The sequence below is a fragment of the Melopsittacus undulatus genome, chromosome 15 (assembly GCF_012275295.1).
Source record: "Melopsittacus undulatus isolate bMelUnd1 chromosome 15, bMelUnd1.mat.Z, whole genome shotgun sequence".
Taxonomy (NCBI): Eukaryota; Metazoa; Chordata; class Aves; order Psittaciformes; family Psittaculidae; genus Melopsittacus; species Melopsittacus undulatus.
Genome location: NC_047541.1, coordinates 3,096,260 through 3,118,575, shown reverse-complemented (window position 1 = coordinate 3,118,575; position 22,316 = coordinate 3,096,260). Strand labels below are relative to the sequence as shown.

The window sequence follows — 22,316 nt, the reverse complement described above, 5'->3', positions numbered from 1 at the left end:
CAAGGCTCGCACTGGGCATGCTCGAGAGGGAGCTGCTGGGGGAGTAGCAGGAGAGATGTCACACGGTTCCTATAGAAACGCTTCATCTTACAAGATGCAGGCCCAGGACTGAGCTGGGGAAACATCTGAAACCCATTTCCAGCAGTGGGGCTCACGCAAAACCTTCTGTGCAAAAGAGACTTTCAAACCCACCAAACACAGAGAGCCCTGTGCGGCACGGGGGCAGGGAGAAGAGCAAATAGCAGATGCCTTGCTTAGCTAGAAAAGCTAAAGGAAAGGGTGTGAGAGCTGCAAGTTTTAACTCTCAGCAACCGTTCTACAGCACCAGAGAAACAGCAGCGGTGTCAGCAACCTGGTAGAGCCAGAAAGCTGCAAACCAGGTCACAACACAGCTGGGAACATTTGCACAGTACCCAGCCCTGCGTTAGCTGCCCTGGCAATGAAGTCAGAAGAAAAAAGGCAGAAAACCATCAAACTGGAATTTATTACAATCCCAGCAAATTTCTAAACCATAACTGCATTCATTCCAGAAACAAGCATCAACTATCTCCAGGCAACCTAGGAAATGGAGAACGTATTGTACCCATAGTACAGTAGTGGCATCACTAAGAAATACAGAATTACTATCTCAGCTGAACGTATTGGGGGAACTGTGATGAAGTTGGCTTGGATTGGAGAGGCTATTCAAGCCAGAAGCCCTATCCTGCACACCCTTTTGGATCAACCAAGAAAAGCTGTGACTGAAGTCTGAAATTCAGGTGAACAATTTCAGTCCCATATCCCTGTTTCAAAGCTTCTACATACTAGAACACCAACAAGAAAAAGCCAAAGTGTTCATATTGTATGTGCCAGGCTCAGTACACATTTGCTCACAGTATGTTTTCCACCACAGATTTTGCCATCAAAGATTTCCTTCTACATGGGGCTTCTTATCTTTGAAACAGAACTGCCTTGCTTGAACAATATGAATGTCAGAGAATAGAAACAAGGCTATTTCTGATGGTTAGACTGAGAGACAGAGCATGCTGAGCCATTCTTCTGTTTATTGTGGTAACACAAATGTATACGTGTGGTGAAAATACCTTTTAAAAACTAAATTCTAGCTGTCCCATTTGTGTGTTTCACTCTAACTTTTCAAGCTTCTTGTAGCAGGAATCATCTTTTTCTTTCTTTTTATAACATCATAATAGATGCCTTTGAATGTTATCTTTGCAGGAAGCAAACAAGTATGTAGAATGGCGATTTGGTTGGTGTCATTGCCCTCTCCTGGCCAGTTTCAGCATAACCCTTGTTCTTGCCCCTGTTTAATTCGAGGCAAGGAGCATTACAAAGCACTGTTGCTGCTCCATTTCCTGTTGCTGTGATGAGACTGTGGTCGTGTCACAGCAGCGCCATCAGTATCAACACATAAGCCTTCTTTCAAGGATTTTAAGACACTTTATCAACATAAGCTGATTGTTTCTCTTATCAGCTCTTGAGAAAGAAAGATCAATGCCCACAGTTCAGCTTCTGAGAATAAAATCTGATCTGGAGAAATAAAAGCAAGTGAAGATGATTCAGAAGCAAAGGCTGTAAGGCTTGTGAGGCCAGGACTCCAGCAATAGCAAAGAGCTGCCTAATGCAGCTAATGCCTATGTGTCACCAAGTGTCCCCTCCCAATGTCTCCATCAAGCATCCAAAACAGAAGTCAAACAAGGACTCCTGTAAACTCACAGAGGATGCAGCAGGCTGTGGTGTGTGCTGAGGCACCATGTCCATCAGGGTTCCCATGCTGGATGCTACAGCTCAGCTCAGTGCAAATGTATCAGCACTCCTTCCCCCTTGAAGCCTGAGGGTGAAAAGTAGACATATTAAATACAACAATTGTACATATTGAAATTTATATTCAGGAATTTTCTGGTAATTTGAGGGTTTTTTTCACTTAGTTTTCGTTTAGAAGTCCGTAGTGAGGCCTGGTGAAGGGAAAAGGGTGGGAGTTTGGAAGAGCTAACACAATGGCTTAAGGATTCCTTGAGAAAGACTGAATCACAGTAGGAGCAGCTTTTTAATAACAATTAAAAGGTGAACAGGAGTATAACCCTTAGGCAGATGATCACTTTCACCTTGGTTGTCATCCTCATACATCTCTAGAGACCAAAGGTCAGGGGTAGGAGAGGATGGGAAACACAGGTGGGGGTGCTGAATCTGTTCAGGGTGGAGGTATTTCGGGGCCCATTCTGCAAAGCAGGGCTCATAGTGAGGGAGCAGGGAGGCTATAGAATCAGACTAGGTTGGAAAAGACCTTTAAGATCATCAATTCCTACCTTTACCACAGGACTGTCAAGCCCACACTAAACCCTGTCACTAAGGGCCTCGTCTACATGGTTTTTGAACATTTCCATGGGAGGGATTCCACCATTTCCCTGGAATGCCTGCTCCAAGAAGAAACTTTTCCTAATATCCAATCTAAACCTCCCCTGGTGCAGCTTGAGGCTGTTACCTCTTGTCCTATCATTTGTTACTTGTGAAAAGACACCAACTCCACCTCCTTTCATCAGGTTTGAGGCAAGGACCTGAGGCCTCAGAGGGGCTGTGTGGCTGCCAGTGCCTCTGGAAACAAAGTCAACCCAGAGGGATAGGAGCATAGGGTACCCAGGGGCAGGGCTGGCTGGCAGAGACCAGGGTATGGGGAGCGGTAGGACGAGGATGGGAGCCTGGGGTCCGGGAGGTGGGGAGCCCCCGGGGGCAGGGTGGCAAAAGGAACACCAGGGTCCCCTTGATGTGTGGTGGGGGTGCTGGGAGATGCTGAACCCCCCACCAGAGCCCCGCATCCTGCCCCCTTACCTTCACCCGGGCCAGCTGCGGAGCGTCGCCGCTTGCCATGGGAACGGAGGCGGGACGGGGCGGACCCACGCAGGGCCCGCCTGCAGCGGGGTGGGACGGGACGGGACGGGGCCGGTATGCCCTATAGCGTCCGTCGGCAGCAGCGGCAGGTCCCATCGCATCGAGCGGGGCAAGAGCCAGGAAGCCTCCGGCCGGGGCCGCCTGCAAGCTCCGGAGTCCCAGCGCATCAAGTGAGCAACAGCCTCCCCCCAGAAAGTGCTCATTTATTAGGTAAAACTAAACATTACATCTTTAATGTCCAAGGAACATTTGATACATTAACACTCATTTAACACCAAACATAACAACCTGGAAACACAGGAAATACTCTGTTGGAAGCTTTTAATATTCAGTGCTAAACCAAGTCCTTTAGAAAACAAACCTTACTGAAGAACATGTGACTTTCACATTTTATCTATTCAAGGCCTGGTAGACAGGCAAAATTAGTGCTCCTGTTCCCGTGTAGAGCATCTGATTATCTCTAAGATATGCTGTACTTCCAGAAACAATAAGTGCTAGCTACATGTGGAACCTGGAGCTCCTTAAGGAATAGATGAACAACCATTCCAGGCTCTGAGGCATTCATTAAAAGATACTTCTGTAGCTCCCAGTTAATTCAGAATACAAAAGGGTTGATCCAGATCAACATAACTAAGTGACATGACTAAGTAAAAGCAAGTTCCTCTGAGCCAAACAGTCCTACTTAGGTCTAGCACAAAACTGGTTTAACCTGATGGATGTGCAAATTTGCATCACTCTGGGCTTAGGAACTTGACCTGTGTCTGTGCAGCTTGCTTTCCCGGCCCCAGCTCTTCTGTTGGGTGAGGAAATACTTCAGTACCACATGCTGTGCGTGCCACTGCAACAGCAGTCTGTTTCACTTAAACCGTGTTTAAAAAGAACCCATTGGAGTCTGTACCTTCTACAAAACCTCCCATTTCCTGAAAACTATAGTCCACACTTAATAATGTGTCTAAAAAATCCAATTTCTTCCTATGATGCAGAAGGCTTGAAAGGAATTGAAGACAGTGTCCCTTTCCAGCTCTTGTACCAGCAATTCAGGGCAAGGAGGTATACAATTGCTGCCCAGCATGAACCAGGGCTAGCAAAACTGAGTGCTAAAGTGTCTCATGTCTCCCTGACATACTCTTGTAAACTCCTGTGCCCATTCAACCCTCCTTAGTCCAAAGGCCAAGTTTTCATGCTGGGCATGGAGTACAGAAAGGAACATGGAGAAGAAAGAGGAATCCTTGGCACTCAAAAGAACCAGCCCTTACAAGAATATAATCTTGTACCTATTGTAAATGAAGGGGTTTCTACTGCAGACTTCACAGTAGCCCCCCTGAGGTCAGCTGGATAGCATGGGCAAAATAACCCTTTTCAGGTAGAAAAATATACTGGATCATGTATAAAAAAGGGGCCTTCTCCTTCAAATGTTACTCTGGCCTTACAGTGACCCTGCTGAGATGGGTAAAATGTAGAAAGATTGGTCCTCTAAACACTTCCATCTAAGCAAACACTGCCCTTACCAGCTTTATTTTTGTGACGGGCAGGAATTCCTTCATGCCTTTTGCATTTAGCTGAGCCATAACATGCAAAATTATGTCTGTTTAGACATTGTACCAGGGTGTCCATTTTTAAACACTGGCAATAAACAGGTTGTCCCATGATCTGCATTTAGCTATGTAAACCATTATTTGGGAACAGAATGTGGCAAGCAGTGATTTAGTGCCTGAAGATACCGCTTGGGAGGTGTGATCAACTGACAGTGCTGTGACTGCCAAATGCAGTCCAGTGGCAGAAGCCTTTCTGATTGCTATACTGTATTACTAACACTATTTTAAACCCATAAACAACTTCTCAAAGGTGTATCTGGGAGGATCAGCACAAAACATCACATGCTGTGTGCTCTGTGTTACTGGGGTTACCTAAGGTAGACAGTACAACATAAGGAAAATGGAAGAAAAGTCCAAAGCCCTCTTTAAAGTTGACCAGCATCAATCCCCAGTATCTCAGGCATGCAGACAGCTGCTGTTCTCTAAGGACTGCAGAACTGCCCTAAATACAGACAGTGGCTTTTAAACGCCTGCCTTGCAGTTAAGCTGTGAATTTCTCTTGTTTCATTTCCAGTCAGAGCCAAGAGCTCACTACTCACTTCTGGGCATGTTGGGATAAGGATGCGTATCAGTACAGCCCTTCAGTGAAAGAAATTGCTCTGTACCCCTCAGTTAATTCTGCATTTCTGGCCTTGGTTTTAGTGTGCTCTGCATGGTTTTAGAACACTGCTCTTTCTTTCAGAAAAGGATTTACACAGGACATGTCTTCAGTTACAGTGGCAGGTGTTGGGAGAAGACATTGCAGTAGATACTGTTAGAGGTATCATGCCATTTCTTCACAATATCATCTACATGTCATTCTGCACACTGCAGAATTTTCTTAACGTTGACATAAAATCCTATGACATCTCCCTTGTCCCAGTATTGAATCCTATATGCCATGTTCCCAAATCCATCTGCAGAGCAGCACTCAGCTCGTCCTGTGCCACAGCAGGAACTTTCTCACTGCAGCTCTGAGCTGTGAGTTTTAGCCTTCATCAGCCAAGAACAGCTCTGTCTTCTCACAGTGCTGAGAGGAGATGGGCTGCCAGTTCCAGAGGCAACTCTTCCAAGGAGAAGAGGTGATTTTTGCCAGCAGAATCAGATAGGAAGCTACTCATCATATGAGAATAAATGTGTCTGTATCCTCCAAAGAGAAATGCAGATGGAAGACACAGCCTCTCTACACTTTCTCAAGGAGAGCTGACATGTCTGTGAGGTTAGCTTGTGTCTACAGCACCCTTAAGTCTGTGAAATTCTTTTGCTGCTGAAGAAGTAGAGGAACATCAAGCCATTATACCAGGGTCCCATTCTTACTATCATATTTCAGCCTGGGCCGGGGGAAGTTGAGGGTGGCATACTCTGTGGCATTCCGCATTTGTAAGTTCTTCACCTCTGCTGCAGACCGCTCCCGGACCTTGGTGAACACTTGGATGTCTGCGTAATGAATGCTGTCATCCTGGTTCATGCTCTTGGGCTTACTCACAGTGGCGTAGACAGGAAACTCAGTAACATCTTCATATGTTGGAGCCTTTGAGGAGAAAGAGCTCTGGAAGGTCAGCTGCCTGGGCTACTGTTAGACACACCATCCCCAGACCAAGTAAAGACACCCTTCACACCTTCCCCAGCATCATCCAGGCCTTTGACACCTCAGGAGCAGAAAGAGATTTCATCTTACTGCTTCCACTGCACTTTAGGGGGAAAAAATGGGCCCACATCACTGTGCAGCAGGGCACACTACTCCCACAGCCATCAAAGTCTATACAGAATGAGACAATTCATGGCTCTGAATAAGCTGCCCCATGTCTTCCCAACCCATGTTGCCTAGGAAGTGGTGGTCAGCTCTGCCTCTTCTCAATATAGTTAGGAAAACAACTCTGGGAAGCTGTTTACCTTCCTGTCAGGCTGATGCTGTTGGCTCTCATGTCTCACATTAGCTCCTGAAAAAGAAATACCAGAGGTTCAGATTAACAAAGCTGTTTATTGTTCCACCTTTGAATGCAGAAATGCAGTGTCTGTCCCATGGACTCTCCTCACTGGACAAAGATCAAGTTTCCATCTCATCTGACACCCTCACTCCTGATGCTGTCTCTGGGATACACCTCCCAGAAGAAAGCCTGGGCTTATTTCTTTGGAAAAAATAAGGTTTCCTGGGATGACAACATGCTGTGGACCGCAATGTTCTTGGCAGAACCCAGGAGGACAGACACAGCACAGAGAGCTTCCTTGTTAGGCCCTTGGAGATGACAGATCCAGTTTTAACTTTATTTCCTTTGCTGCCTGGCAAACATATTTTTCCCAGCATGGTCCAAAGGCCACTGAATACAACTAGGGTTATTAAGGGAATGCACTTTATTCTGGGGGACTGATGTCAGATGGATGTTTACAGCCCTTACAGTATGGGAGGGGACCTCAGCCTCACAGATCCAATTCATGGCACTGACTAATGTTACCTAACCAGGGGCTCAGTGACTACACCCTTTCTTGGCCTCTAAAGCATTTCCATAAATCCTTACCTTGCTTTTCTTTCTTTCTTTTAAAGGGAGAAGGACAATTCCTGAAATCAGAGAAAGATGTCAGCAATGAGAAACCCCAGCCTCTGCTGTCATAACATGCAAACCCAAATGCACCACCCCAGGGTACCATATCTGTGGGTAATGAGAAAAGCCCAAGAAGTGTCTCATAGAAGAGCCAAACCAGAACATGAGTGACTCTTGCAAGGAAAAGGTCCAAAGGGGAGTTGTGAGGATGTGTTTCCTTCTCCTTTGACACAGCTACCATGCCCCACAGACACCCCCCAAATCTCCTTTCCTTTCAGCCCTGCCTGGCTGTCTGATGACAAACAGATGATGAGAACAGATTTCACTGTGGGTTTGCAACTAATTTCCACAGCTGTATGATCAAATATGCAGTATATATGCATGGATATGGAGCATGCTGTCAATTGGAACAAACCCCTTTTCTTAGGGCTGGATGCTCTGATAGCCCCACACACTCCACTTTGCCCCCCTTGCTGAAGGAGCAGCTATGTGCAGACCTTGTGCTAATTCAGTGTTTTAGACAGTTTCTGTTGTCAGTTTTCCACTTAAAACACAACCAAACCAACCAAGCACTTAGTACAATCCAAGCCAAACCCAAATCTTGGCTGTACCTGCGTGATCAGAAAGAGACTAGCCAAATACAGCTATGTTCCGGCCAGAGAATGAACAGGAGGTGAATTCATTTCAGCTGTAACAACAGAGCTGAGCCCACTGGTGCTGGCAGGAGCACAGGCTGCCTGGCAGAGCAGAGACATGTCCCATTCTGGGTCAGATGCATGAAGGCAATGTTATCATTGCATCGCACTCAGAGGGCTGGCTGGAGCAGAGCAGGAGCCAGCCCTTGTGTGGCTCCTCCTGCATATCCATATCCATCTGGTGCTGGCCGTGGACCAACACAGCATGCAGCCGAGGGTCTCACACAGGTCTGTGTCTCTGCTGCAGCGCTTATAACGGAGCTACAGACCTACCAGATGGTTCCTAAGAAACCCTTTATGTCCCACATTGTATGCATTTGCCAGACAGTCCTGCTACAGGCAGGAACAATGCCATGCCTGAGGCAGAGCTCTGCCTTTCCCAGCCTTTAGAGGCAGCTCCTGTGGGTGGGCAAGCAGGACAGTGTGTGCTGTAATGTCTTGGGCACTAATGGCTAAACAAAAATAACCATGAATGCAGGCAAAGAACTTTGAGACCTTCAAACTGGTCAGTAATGATTAACCAGGCTTGCTAGATTAGGGAAGTCAAAGGCAGCGTTGGGGAAAGCAGGGTGGCCATGCATCGATGCAAAAGGATCCAATGCTCCTTCTCATGCCTTAGCTGTGTGCAGCCCCTCCAGTCCTCGACAGGCACAATCTGGGGGGCTGTCCTCACCAGTCAGGGCCCCAGCTCAAGGCAGCACTGCTTTTTCTTGCGGTATTTCTCACTTGGCCCTTGCAGCTTCCTTCTCCACTGTCTCTGTGAGCTTGCAGAGACTCCAGGGCCCTCCTTGCCAAGGCTTGTGTGCTAAAGCACTTTGCTTCTCTACAGCATTCAGCCACTCAGTATTCAAGCTGCTTTTGCTTGTTTTGGTTGCTTTCCTTTGTAGAGAGCGTATTAGCAGCCAGTGTGTAGGCTGGAACTATTCTGAGGCTGTCTGCAGGCTAATCACAGCCAGGCAGGAGACAGCATCTCCCAGCCTCAGATCTGTGGTATTTAGAACGGATATGGCAAGGGAAACTAGAGCAGGGCAAACCTCTCACCTCTTCTCGAAACCAGGTCAAACATGTTGCAACTAACTCACAGCCAGCTAAAAGCACATTGTACCTTCTACATGACAACACATATGTCCCTGCTCCTGTATTACTTCTTCGCCTTTCCCCATGTCAGTGACAGCCTGATTTCTGTCCTACACAAGTGATTTCTGTCCTACACAAGTGATTTCTGTCCTACACAAGTGATTTCTGTCCTACACAAGTGATTTCTGTCCTACACAAGTCTGCTTTCCAGCTGGTCCTGAACTTTGGCATCTTTTACTCTCCACGCACACCAGAGGCCCTGAGTACTAAACAAAGCTGTGAGAATACCCGGGGCCTGCCCTCCACAGGGCCATGCTTGCAGAGGTACCCGGACCCGAGGGCACGCTTTCCTTCACTGGTATCTTTCTTGTGTGAATAAACTTGCTGTAATGACTTTTCTTTAAAGGCAACTCAGTCTGTCACTCCTTGCTCTGCCTCCCTTAGGGCCTGTGCTTTGGTAGTAATCAAGACAAGGATTTCCATACAAGAGAAGGTGATTACCTATCTCCCCTTAATCCTTTTTTAAGTCTCACCTTCATTTAGGAAGCTCAGCTCTTTGATGACACAGCTGTGGTGCTGAGAAAATACACAGAAATAAAAGTAGTACAGGAGTCTGGAAACACCTGAACTAACATTAAGTACCATTTTTCCTCTCTGTCACCAAGGTAAAGCTATGAATCAAGCAGACTTCTGCAGTGGGGCTTCAAAGCACCAGTCTTCTCTTAACTGTAGTCTTCTGCAGGTGTCTTCCAAGCCCATGCTATATCAACAGCACATTTCTATTTACCTTGGAAGGACCTTGGTGCCCTGAATCTCCTCATTTACTTCAGCCACTAGGTGATGCTGTGCCTCTTGTAATTATTAAAAAGCCCTGATGGATTTCTAATACTTTTAACAGATGCGGTGTTGGAGAGAATGCCCTCGGAGCTTCATCTGATATTCATGGCTCTCCCCTTGTACCATGCTCACAGCTTAAAATATTTCCACTTGGCACCGAATGATGCTCCACTGTGCCCTTTTTCTCTAAGCAGGAGGTCCAGGGCACAACATGAGCCAGGAGGGATTAAACTGTCATCCTGCTCCCAGGGAGAAAGAGCAACATCATCTGAAAAACGTGGCCCGGATTTCCCAATGGCAAATAAAGCTCAGACAGAGGCAAGCAGAGAGAAGGGCTGGAGGAGCTGAGAGCAGGATGGCACAGCTGACCCTATGAGCCTTTAACACCAGCACTGCCCCAAGGGCCCCTCCCTGCACTATGCCAAAGGGACACGTATGGTGTCTACCTGCCCGGAGACCACTGGGACGAGGACAGGGAATTTAACCAGATCCTTCCTAGAACTGAGCTATTCTCAGCTGCTGGCATGGCTCTAGGGACCCAAGCCACCAGTCCCAGGAGGTGCCACAGCCCATGACAGCTGAGGGATGTGAGCAACAAAGCCCCTTCTCCTGCCCCAGCCTGCCGTCCCTCCCCGGCACCTACAGCGACCCAGTGTCCGTGCTGCCTTGCTCTCGGTTTCGGTGTGAGCTGGCCCGGTGCAGTGCCGAGAGCCGGGCAGGAGCCTTGTCAAACCCAGCACCAAGAAGCAAAGCTTGCAAAGTCCACCCAAACTTCAGCTCAGGCTGCCCGGAGCTTGCGCTGCCATCCCCGGGTCTGGCGGACGCCGGACTCACCATGGTCGCCCGCAGCTGCAGCGATTGCCCATGTCGCTCCCTCCTCCATGAAACACAAGTGTTTTCTGGACAGGGAGAGCTTGTATTTCCTGGTTCCTGCTCGGCCCCTGGCTATTCCAAGGGAGTGTCTGGCAGTGTCGGGTTTCTCTCCATGCTGTACTGACGCTTTGCTATAGGCCCGTGCGTGCCATCTACCGGAGCGCTTGCCCTGGGCTCTCCGTGCCCCAGGGAGAGCGCTCACCTCTTGCTACCCAGGGAGGAGAGGGCAAGGTAGAAGCATTCCTCTGCCCTGGGGCTAAAACGCTGCTTTCTGATTTGTACAGTGGTTGTCCCTCCGCTATCACACTCTCCCACCAGCGCACCCGCTGATACCAGCAGTGATGCAACAGAGAATGAAGGAGGGACTTCAAATGCTCCTTATCGAAAGGACAAACACCAGGGTGGGAGCTCTCAGTGTGTTCCTCCTCTTCATCATTGCAGCTCCAGCAGGGTGTCAGAAAAGTGTGTGGCACAGGCTGGCATCATCTTTTACCTACCTAGATGTAAGTGTATAGATTTTTGCTTTTGACAAAGACAGAATCCCGTGAGGGATCTCGCATCATTAAGGACCTGCAACACAGCTGTTAAGCTTACCCCTTAGTGCCTTAAACAAGAGTATTAATGTGTATTTTACGTTTTTATGCCTGTTGAGAGCCCTTCAGACTGTAGTGAGTCATTCCTGGACTGAATGACAGGTAGCTGATCTCTGGCATCTCTAAGAGAGCTGATGCCCAATACTGAAAAATACCTTGTCAATGTAGTCCTTGAGCAGAAACTGTGCTCCACAGCTTAGATTGGCATACAGCACCAGTTCTGTGCAGGTCTGAATGCCTCATGGGATGTGCTGACAAGTGGGTAAGTTTTAATTCACACTTCTGGCAGGCTATCTCAGGAACCAATGCTAGTCCCCTATTCCAGCTGTAGCCATGTTCTCAGCCAGGCTCACAAGCATAATTTATCATCTGCCTAAGTGCAGAGCAGAGCCTGTAACTGTCCAGAAGTGGCAGGAGAGGAGTTCTGAACAGCAGGGCACAGCTGTTTTCTTAGCAGAACCCTGGATGAGCTGCACTGTGACCTTCAGAGCCTGAGTCTTGTTCAGAAACTGCTTGTTGGCCTGCAACTGAAGAAACTGTTTGGTTCAGTCTGCACCACAGCAGTCCAAGGAGAATTTAGGGTCAGATTTATGTGGGTAAATGGGATTTAGTCCTGGTCCCAACAGGACCATGTTCTCAGGGTTCTGCAAAGATCTGGTTATCTCAGGAGTCTATCCCTGCTTGGGAAGTTGCAGCTGTCTCTGGGTTTGCCACAGACACTGTTGATTTAGAAAGTCAGCATCTGTTTTGATTTCTGGGATAACTTGGGCTTTGCTGCTCCATGGACAAGAAAGAAGAAAAGGCTGTGAGACTGTTCCCATCAGCCCCTTTCACAAATAGCGGAGCTGCTGGTTTGAGCTCCACCAGAGAAACAGAAAGGCATCAAAAACATTGGCAGAGCTGAAGATCACTTGGCTGCCACTCTGCATTCCCTCCTCAGTCTGTGTCTGCAGTGATGAAAGAGAGCATGGCTTCCAGCGCTCCTGCTCAGCAAACCCATCAGGGTATTTTGTGCAAGGCCTTGCAGGGTGCAGAGGAACAGCCCAGTGGCTGACACCAGGCAGTGCCAGCCCCTCTCACTGCATCACTGCTGGGGCATCTGTCTTCATGCTCTCAGGGACATTGTCTGGGTAACAAGCTGTGCAACTGGCACAGCACGAGCCTGCAAGTGCCCAGCAGTAGAGAATGAACTCATTGGAGAGCAAAGGGAGGGCTAATGAAAGTCAGAGGGGAAATAGAACTGTGTAATGGCTACTAATGCTGGGAGGCATTTCTATTGACATAAAGTCAAGGTACCTCAGCCATGGAGGAACTGGAGCCACACTGATAGGTGTCTTTCAAGCACAGAACAAGCTGGCATTGTCTATAAAAAAACAAAGGGCATCCCTCAGCAGTACAGACTGAGTGTGGGGTACCTGATCTGCACTGCAGGGAAGGCTCTCATAAAGCCTGCAGGCAGGGCTGCACTTAAGTTGGCTCTGATCCTCACTAATGGTAGGGGCCCTGGGAAGTTGAAAATAGCTGCACAGTGGTTTGCTCTGGTCTGGATCTCACTTTGCCTGGCAAGTGTGAAAGAGCAGCCTTGTATCACTGTTTCAGCAACTGAGGAGGTATTGGGACAGACTGCATGGGACAGACTCCTGAGCAGAACATTTCTGGCCCAATTTATTCATGGAGGAAGAGTGCAGAAGTCTGCAAGTTGCATCCCAGCAGGAAGAGGGAGAAGCTCTGTCCATGGGGACCTTGGTACCTCCTCTCTCTGTGAGAGGGCTGCACTGAGGCATGCCAGGGACCCCATATTTGGCCAGTGACACAGCATTTTGGCTGCTTTAATTGGCTCTGACAAAACAAGGATTGCAACTGGCACCTGCTGAGCCCTTGGGGCCATCCCAAGGCAGCAGCTGCCACTGACAACAGCACACACGATCCCTGGCCCAGAATCACAAGACTACTGAGACATTTCTCATGTAGCTGGAAGCATCACACTGTCTGCAAAAGGGACCAAATTCATCCCCCCTGTGACTCTATAGAGTGCTAGCATGCAAGCAAGGCACTTGAGATCTGAGCAGAGCCTTTCCTTTCAGCAGTTTGGAGTTCATTTCCCTCATAAAGGCTGAAAAGGTGCATGTGTGAACAAGCATTATGTCCCATAAACTAGAGGGCTGAAACAACCAGAGGCCATGGGCTGGCATTTGTTTAATTGGGCTAACTTCAGCTGCAGGTCTGGAAACGCACAGTGAGCATCCAAGAGCTCATCATTCTACATCTTTTCTCCTTGAGGATGTTGCCTATTGTGGGCTCCCTACAACAGCAAGAAGCTCCAGCTGCACCTGAGCCACGAGAGTCAATCACAGAGGTTCCCCTGGTGTCCCATGGCCAGAGGTCCTCCAGGTCCCCACTGATGCCATTTCCACAGAGGAGCTCAGTGTGAATCATCTACTGCTCTGCTCCCCACATCTGGAGCAGCTAAGGCTCTGTCCATCCTTCCTGCTGCAGAGTACCTTAGCCAGAAGGAACAGGAATCCAATGGAAACAAGCGAAGATCAGAGGCAGATTTATTCCTCTTTCCTCCTGAGAGCTGCAGGCACTTTTACAGACCAACAAGCACCTTTCATCTCCATAAAGGTCAGAAGCAAGACACTGGGATCATCTCTTCCCTCTTCCCAGTACCCTTCCAGGCTAGAGCAAAGCAGCTGTTTAACAGTCCACTGTGACACAGCCTCACAGTTTAGGCCAAGAGTGACCCATATGGGATGAGAGGAGAGCACCCTGCATGATGCTCAATGAGCACCTGACCTAGGAGAAAATTCACATTACAGTCCCTCACACCAACACTTTAGATCCCCTCTTTTTTTGGTTCCAAGTCCCTTTTCCCAGCCATCAGCCTTAAGAAGCAAAAATCTGGCATATATATGGCTGCTCACAGCCCTGCTAAACACTGATGATGGGAAATAGGGGTCTGGCACCATGGATTCCCCATCCCTGTCCCGCCCACCTTCCCTATGAAAGCCCAGATTAGGGGCCTTTAGGACTCTTTCTTCTCTTTTCCTTCCCCAGACTGTTCTTCTTTCCCCACTGGCTCCTTTTGTTGAGTTATCTTCACCTCATTGACTCTGGCCTTTATCTCCTTCCCTGTCCGGGGAGCCACAATGCTTAAAATGCCATCATGGGACAACGTGGCTCTCACCAGCAAGGGGTCAACATCCAGAGGAAGGATATAGGTCCTGGTGAACTCTCGAGAGATGAAGCCATGGCGGTCAGCCTTCTGTGGGTGCTGCCCCACCACCTCCAGCAGGTTGTCCACAGTGCGGACAGTGAGCTCATCCGGCAGGAAGTGACAGACATCCAGGAATACTTCGAATTTGTGCTCATTGAGGCTGATCTCGGAGGTGCCTCGATCCAGCTGCTTATTGATCCGAGGCCTGATGTAGTAGCCATGGTACAGAGCAGGTGCTAAGATCTCACATGGGGACACACCTGAAAATGAGATGCAATGAGGAATGTGGGATTTTCAGGGGAAGGAGCTGCTGAAGGATGGTTGGCAGACAGGGGAGGCTGACAGGAGGAAGCTAGGGCCTGGCAAACACCTTGGTTTTGCCACCATGTCAGCACAATATAGATGAAGTCTCTTTCAGTTCCTACCTTTGTGTCCCTAAACCACATACACAGCCAGATGCCTGCCAGACATGGTCTCCCACCACAAAGCCAGCAGCTGCCAGCAAGACAAGGGCTGGTTCCAGCTTTTGCATGTCTGCTGGATGAACAGAGAGGGATTGGTAGGTGCACCGGGTGCCCTGCAGTGCAAAGCACACAGCCAGGGATGGGCATGGAAAATGCTGATGGTGAAGAAACTGCCCTGAAGAACTAAAGGCCTTTTGTGTGCCATTGTCCAAAAGGCTTTCCTTGGAGCTTTTTGCATTTTCACGCTGTTGTGCTGGTGCTGAATGGTTCTGCTGCTGCCCACATTCCTTCCCCTCTGCCAGCCACTGCCCAGCTTTGTGCTGAACACCACAGCTCAGCTTTTCTCAACAGCCCCCGGCTGCAAAACCTCCCCCCCTCTGCCCCCAGAGCAGTTTGCTCCATGTTTGCACAGCGTATGCATGAATGCCAGACCACTGGGGGCATGAGGGAGGACAGGAGAGACAGCAGTAAGCATGAATGGAGGAAGTGGACCTGAAGAGAGAGACCCTGGATATCCCCCACCTCCATTTGGGTTCATGCACTTAAAATTCCTTGGCTCCACCTTATCTAGCCTGCTCTGGAGCTCAGTATCCCCAGGGAGACTCCACCAGCACTCTTGCACCAGAGGAGAGAAAGGTGCTTACCTTCTCCAAAGTTCTGGTCATAGATCTTGCTAGGGTTGGCAAACTCATACTCCGAACTCATGGGGTAGGCATGGGGGACAGTCCTTGCAGCCATGGTGTGTCTTTCCAAGCACTCACTGCCTCTGAGAGTGAAGGCTGCAGACTGCAAGGTTTTAATTGGGTGAATTCCACAGGGAGGAGTGTGTGATAAAAAGATGGACCAAAATAGCCACAAGCACAGGCCCCAGGATGCCTTGCCAGGGTGACGACGGAAGCTTCTCACTGCATTCCAGCAGGGAGTGCAGGCACTGTCTGCAGTCATGGACATCTCAAATGCGGTACCTCCTCCCACCCTGTGGGATCCCCTCCTCGAGCAAGAGGTGCAAGAGGCAAATGGGCAGCCAAGTACAGCAGGGAGGTACAGAGGTGAGCTAAGGGAGGTTAAAGCAGAACAGACCCCAGCCTCTGCTGCCTGTGGTGCTCCCAAAGGCAAAGGCAAGCAGGAAAGCTCATTGTCAGCAGGCTCAAGTAGTCCCTAACACTGGTCCTGCTGGCCTTGCAGCACCCCATGGGGACAGGGCAGTAGCTAATGATGGCTGGTGCCTGATCAGGTCATGCACAATCGCATGAAGTCACTATCATACCCATTTCCCCACTGTGACCTTAGGACTCAAATCAGCCCTTCCCTACACATGCCCTGCACAAAGGAGATTCATTTTCCCAGCAGCTGAGCATATGGCTCAAGCCTTTTGTTCCTATGAGTGGTGAAGTGGTGCAGGTAGTTAACAGGATTCAGATACTGACGCCTCTGCATCCTGACTGGTGCTGCTGCAAGCTGCCTGTCCAGACTGTTCCCTGTCCAATGTAATGAGACCCAAAGAAAAGTTTGTGCCAGAGATCAGGAGTTAACAGGGATCTGAAGCTGGCATAGATCCAGTTTTATTGAGCTGGGGGTGGTCAGGGGAGGGAGGAATGGGACATGGATGGGGGGAAGTAGTGTACCCTGAAACCAGAGATTTCCTTGGTCTACGTGCCTGCAGTTTGAGAGCAGGTGCACTACTGCTGATGTAATGGGGAATTGGAGAAGGTATTTATGGCCTGAGCTGCTGCACAGAGCAAACCCTGCTCCCTGTTCTTGCAGCCACGCTGAGAAGAAGAGGGTCAGAGCCTTTTGCAAAAGACTGGTGGTGCTAGCAGTAAGAATGATGTGCCTCTGGGCCAGTAATTCTGTTTAAGTTGCAAGCAAATACAGGCAGAGACTAACTCTTGCCCTTTAAGGACAGTTGCTGGGCGGATGCTATTGCCATGATTTAGGTTCACAGATGAGGCAGGAATTAAAATAAATGTGTGAATGAAGACATATTAGAAGCATAATTATTGGGAATCAGCTTACTGGGAGGGCAGAGGCAGATAGAAGTAGCTTGCATCCCTGAGAAGGCACATCGCAGTGTAGCATCATGGAGGCTGTTAGCACAGGATCACAGAGTGATTTAGTTTGGAAACAACCTTAAAACTCATCCAGTTCCAATCTCCTCCTGCCACACGCAGGGACACCTTCCACTAGACCGAGTTGCTCCAAGCCCCATCCAACCTGGCCTTGAACAATAACAGGGATGGGGCATGAGATGGACTAAGCAGCTATGATAGTCAATGAAGACATGCCCATGGAAACTCCCCATCATGCCTGGTTTATCTCTGCTGACAGCCCTCTGGAGTACTCTGAGGTCACAGTGTTGGACTTTTCTGCTCACTCCAGCCAAGTGGTTTCTGTAGTGGACAAAAGATCAGAGGTGTTGGGCTGAAGCACTGTGAGGAAAGCCATCTTTCATTCACACACACACCAGTGGGTATCCACTAAGGCTTACTGGGCTGCAGAGAACTGCATTGCCAAGGGTATCTCAGCAAAGACTTTCTGGAGTCTTTCCTGCCCTCCAACTAAAGCAGACTTGTGCCTTCCTTTACCTTAAGAAGGGGCAGATCTCTCCCTAGGATGGTGGGTGATGTATGACTGAAGTCTCAGTGCTGGCAGTGGGAACAATGGCCCCTTGTCATTTTCCCTGTAAGCCAAAGATAGGAGTTGCATTGATCCTGCTGGCATCCAAAGCAGCTGGGAACATCCGCCAAGCCCGCCTGGGTCTCTGCAAATAAACAGCACGTGGGGAGCGGGGCGGGTGGCTGGGCAGTTTGGCTTCTTGCTGCCCCATTAGGCTCCTTTTCTTCTTCTCCCCTTCCCCCTCCTCCTCAGCAATGTGTTCAAATCCCTCAGACAGCTACTGGGCACCACTGAAGGGACCAGCCCAGGAGTGGGACAATAAAATCCCTGACACCACTGTTCAAGAGGCATTGGGGGGGGGAAGATCAGGCCAGCTGCACGGGTATAAAGCTGTCCTGCGCTCCCAGCACAGCACTGCAGCACAGTTGTTTGCCAGGCACTTCCAGCGCACTCCAATGGATATCACCATTCACAACCCCCTGATCCGCAGACCATTCTTTTCTTGGTTGGCACCGAGCCGTATCTTTGACCAGATATTCGGAGAGCACCTGCAGGAGTCAGAGCTACTCCCTGCTTCCCCCAGCATCAGTCCCTTCTTGATGAGATCCCCCATTCTTCGGCTGCCCAGTTGGCTAGAGACAGGACTCTCTGAGGTAATCTTCCCTTCTTAATGCTCTTTGTTATTGCTGTGTATACATCCTGATGGGTCTGGAGCTGGAGACCCATGGAAGCTGAGATCTTGGAAGCTTCTTATAGGTGGTTATTAGGAAAAGGCTGAGGAAAAGGGTGCTGTGTTTGTGCCTCTGTTCTTCTGCATTAAGCAAAAACCTCTGCATGCTTGTCTAATTGTAACTGAGTGCAAGTATTGCCATATTGTTCGGGATAGAAGCAAACTGTGGCAAAAAAGAGCTGATGCAATAAAGGAGGAACCTTTATCTCTCTGTCTGCTGTGCAAAACTTTCAATCCCACTCCCTCCTTAGAAGCAAACAGCACAGGGATAGTTGGCAGGGGTAATGAGATACTGATGTACATTTTAAGATACAGGACCCAAAGGATCATGAAGCATTGCTGCTTACTTCAGGGGCTCGGCCAAGAGGCACATAGCTCACACAACCTTGCCTGTTCTGTGGGTCAACTGTCTTATTTTCAAGTAACTTTTAGAGCTATTCTAAGACAAAGGATTGATAGTTTTGTTTTAACCTTTGCATAATGTTTCCCTTGATTTAGTGACCTGAGTCTGGCTGTCCCCTGAAGCAGCCATAAAAAGCACCACAGATAACAACATCTCACTCAGTGGAGAAATCTTCTGGAAGGAGGAGGAAGCACTTAGCCTCCCAGGTCAAACTGCAGAAACCACTAAGCATAGAGCTGGCACAGAGGTTGCCTCCACATCCCAGAGCAGAGCTCCAGGAGGCTTGCATGTTCCTGACCATGAATGCAGCAGGAAGGCTGAGACAGCCAGCTCATATAGCAAAGTTCCACAGACGTGTCCAAGACAGGCAGAACGTGCAAATTCAACTTCAGAAGGCAGCAAAAAGCAGTGTTTAATAGAGGTGATAAAGTGCAAAATGAAAGGGAAAGAGGTGAGATTAGCAACAGGTGACTCAGAGTTGCTGCAAAAGTCATGCTGCTCAGACTATGCAGGTGAGCAGTGAGGCTGTGCTCACCAGTGACACATTATTTGGGTTATTAAGGAGCAGTGATACAGGGAAAAGCCTGCAAGCCTTCAGATGAGCTTCAGTCAGCTGTACAGGCAGGGTTTCTGTTGCTTTTAAGACTTGGCAAAATCCAGGCACAGAAACTGGAAGCCTCCAGACATTCTGTAAAAAAGAATTGGATGCAAAACCCATATGCCAACGGAAGAGTCAGTTTTAACAAATTCAGATTAAGAATCTCTTCCTTGCTTCCAAGGAAAACATCTATCAAGATAAAGCATTCACATTTTAGACACCGCAGTGATGGGCATTAATGTAACAGGCAGCAAAGGGCAAAGACACCCAGATCAGAATGTCAAGCCAGACACTGCATGTGTATGTATGTAGATACCACCTCGAGTCTTGAGCTGCTGTATTCTGAGTGTCTTTTTAAGCTGAAACCCTCATCTGCTCTTTTCTGAAGCCACCTATTTGTTTTGCAGATGCGACTGGAGAAGGACAAGTTTTCTGTAAATCTTGACGTGAAACATTTCTCCCCTGAAGAGCTAAAAGTGAAGGTGCAAGGGGACATGATAGAAATTCATGGGAAGCACGAGGAGCGCCAGGTACTTCTGCTTTAATTGTATGACTTATAGAGTCAGTGTGAACTTCCTCATCTATAGTTAAACAAGGAGACTGCAAAATAATCCTCTGTGCTCATCTCAAATAGTTCTGGGGTTTTTATTAACCAATCTTAATGGAAGATTCTCTGTGCAACACCCCACCCTGCCCAGATGATCCCAGACTGGGCAGCAACAGGGTGAAGATTTATTGCTGATGTTACATGAACTGTGAACTGAACTGGAAAATCACATTTGAAATGGGCATTTTTGGGCCTCCCTCCTTCTGTGAAGAGGCCAGGAATGCAGGGAGGCATTCCATAAGCTAACAACTGTAACAACTAAACCACATAATGAATCAGTGCATTACCCTGTTCTGTTACCATGAGGCTACCTCTTCCTGAAAAAGGCCCATCTACCAGTCTGTAATCTTTAAAGACTGTGTTCTGCTGTCAGCATTGCTTGCTGGCTTGGGATATCTGTGTGGCAACTGGACAGACAGAAGTCAAAGCCATGTCCAAAGCTGTATGCAGCAGGGTTTGCCAGTCTCCACCTCCCTCTCACCACTGCCTCCTTGCCAGAAGGAAACGAATACATGTAATAAAATAGCTATGTGACTGGAATTGTCAGTTTTAAGAGCTTCTGGGATCACACAGGTCTGTCAGTCAGGAAATACAGCATTACTTGTAGCTGGTGGAAGCCTATAATCCTGACATAGCTTCTGCAAACCACCACGGTTTAGGTGGAACTGAGTGAACATTTCTAACCAGGGCTGTTCCTTCTCCTTTCCTTTTGAAGGATGAGCATGGCTTTATTGCCAGGGAGTTCAGCAGGAAATACAGGATTCCAGATGATGTGGACCCTCTGACCATAACTTCATCACTCTCTCTGGATGGTGTCCTGACTGTGAGCGCACCAAGGAAACAAAGTGATGCCCCAGAGCGCACTATCCCCATCACCCGTGAAGAGAAGCCTGCCATTGCAGGAGCCCAAAGGAAGTAGGCTGCTCTTCCAAGTCACCCTGAGGGGACCATTTGAGAGCACTTTTCACCCGATACCAGCTATGCTGAATGGCTACTCTTATTATTTATGCTGAGAAAGTTTACTAACAAATAAAACATGAATAAGCAGCTTGTACTTTGTTGTTTTAGCACTGAGCACAAGGGAAATCATGGGTCAAAAAAGGCTGTGTGAGGTTGCTGTGCAGGGAAACATACCTGGCATCATTCTTGCTTACAGCTTGAGTGGTGTGTCAAGAAGAGTTTGTCTTCTGTTCACAAACACTTTGGTGTACTCTGATGTTTTGCAAACATCTAATTGCATGAACATTTTCCTTCAGTGTTGCCAGAGGATTTCAGAGTGTTTCACAAGCAACAGAAAAGTTTTTCCAGTGGAGACTAGACTGGTAAAACAACTTCATGACAGTGAACCCCTTTGAAGTGTGGGTATTTGATAACAACTGACTGGAAGACAACTGTATCTTAAATCTCTAGAATGACTCATGTTACGGACAAGCACCCAAATGCTGCCACCAATTCAGAGCAGTTGTAGATTAAAACTGTATAGCTGCAGTAAACACAGATATATCTAGAGAGGAGAAGAACATCCTGCTCTTGTGATGCAAATTACATCACTTTGAAACCATGTTGTCAGTGCCCTTCAAGCAGCAAACAGGATCTGATGTCTACAGTATTAATCTGATTTATGCAAACATTGTTGAGCGGTACAAAACACAAATCTTTTCTATAGAGTAGGCTTTTGTTAGCCTCAAATTCGGGAGCAAGAAATAGGGATTTCGAGCGAAAGCTCATTGGGGATAAACGTGATGAGGTTAGCTAGACAAGAATACTTGAAATGCAAGTACCACTCCCTGAATGACTTGAAATACCTGTTCTGTGGTGGCACAGGAGTGCAACTCATCAATGAGAAAACAACCCTGTCGTCTCCAAGCACAGATGTCATTCAGAAGCTCTTTAGCTACACTCCAGATCCAACAGACTGTGTTTCAGTTCTGGGCATGTACTTTTTCTTCTCCAGTGAGAGAAGAAAAAAGATTGACTTGTGGTAATGTGAAGAGAATGTTGTCTGAAAACCTCACCCCACAGGGGTTTTGTTGGTAAATCATTCCATTGGTGGTGCATCTACAGCCAGACTGGAAAAGTTTAGAGGTGCTGCCAAAGTCCATCCACAGCTCCCCAAGGCCAGTAGCATACATTAAGGACCATGGAGGGAGTTGTACATAGAGATCTTGGCCATGATCTGGGAAGAGAAATCAACAAGTCCATAGGACCATCTTAGATCTCAACAGCAGTTAACATGACATGGAATATTGTCCCTCTACTCCCACAGTCACTGGAGAAGGGCTTCCTATACTTGTGTGACAGAGGGCACCACCAGAGGAAAGCTGTGCTCCTCCTTGAGGACAAAAAGCTTTTCTGGTTGGTTGATTTTTGTTTGGGTGGCTTTGGGTTTTTTTGTTGGTTTGTTTGGTTTGTTTGTGGTTTTTAGGGGGGTAGAGGATGTTATGGTGTCTATTTCCCTAAGCTTTGATCTTGCATTTCTCAGTACGAAATACATCTCAGAGTAACTTACCTATCTTTTGAAACAAAGTGATTTAGCCAAGGTCACAGGGACCTAACGGGCAAACGGGACTCAGACCTCATTGCAGGCGGCAGCTCTCTGTTGGAGCTTG

General features: G+C 48.1%; 3 protein-coding genes across 3 annotated transcripts; 1 reads left to right on the top strand and 2 right to left on the bottom strand.

The window, feature by feature from the left end:
* Nucleotides 1–3,069: 3,069 nt before the first annotated feature.
* Nucleotides 3,070–10,589, bottom strand: C15H11orf52 (chromosome 15 C11orf52 homolog). The gene is made up of 4 exons (XM_005143480.3): nt 10,441–10,589; nt 6,974–7,014; nt 6,351–6,397; nt 3,070–5,988 (listed from the first exon to the last, which is right to left on the bottom strand). Exons 1-4 carry the CDS (start codon nt 10,470–10,472, stop codon nt 5,752–5,754), a joined length of 357 nt encoding a protein of 118 aa, XP_005143537.2. The 5' UTR covers nt 10,473–10,589; the 3' UTR covers nt 3,070–5,751.
* Nucleotides 10,590–13,611: 3,022 nt separating this feature from the next.
* Nucleotides 13,612–15,728, bottom strand: HSPB2 (heat shock protein family B (small) member 2). The gene is made up of 2 exons (XM_005143481.3): nt 15,398–15,728; nt 13,612–14,549 (listed from the first exon to the last, which is right to left on the bottom strand). The coding sequence occupies exons 1-2, from the start codon at nt 15,702–15,704 to the stop codon at nt 14,098–14,100; spliced, it is 759 nt and encodes a 252-aa protein (XP_005143538.2). The 5' UTR covers nt 15,705–15,728; the 3' UTR covers nt 13,612–14,097.
* Nucleotides 15,729–17,588: 1,860 nt separating this feature from the next.
* CRYAB (crystallin alpha B) lies at nt 17,589–20,758 on the top strand. Its single transcript, XM_034069528.1, has 3 exons — nt 17,589–18,022; nt 19,508–19,630; nt 20,423–20,758. The coding sequence occupies exons 1-3, from the start codon at nt 17,624–17,626 to the stop codon at nt 20,624–20,626; spliced, it is 726 nt and encodes a 241-aa protein (XP_033925419.1). The 5' UTR covers nt 17,589–17,623; the 3' UTR covers nt 20,627–20,758.
* Nucleotides 20,759–22,316: the final 1,558 nt, after the last annotated feature.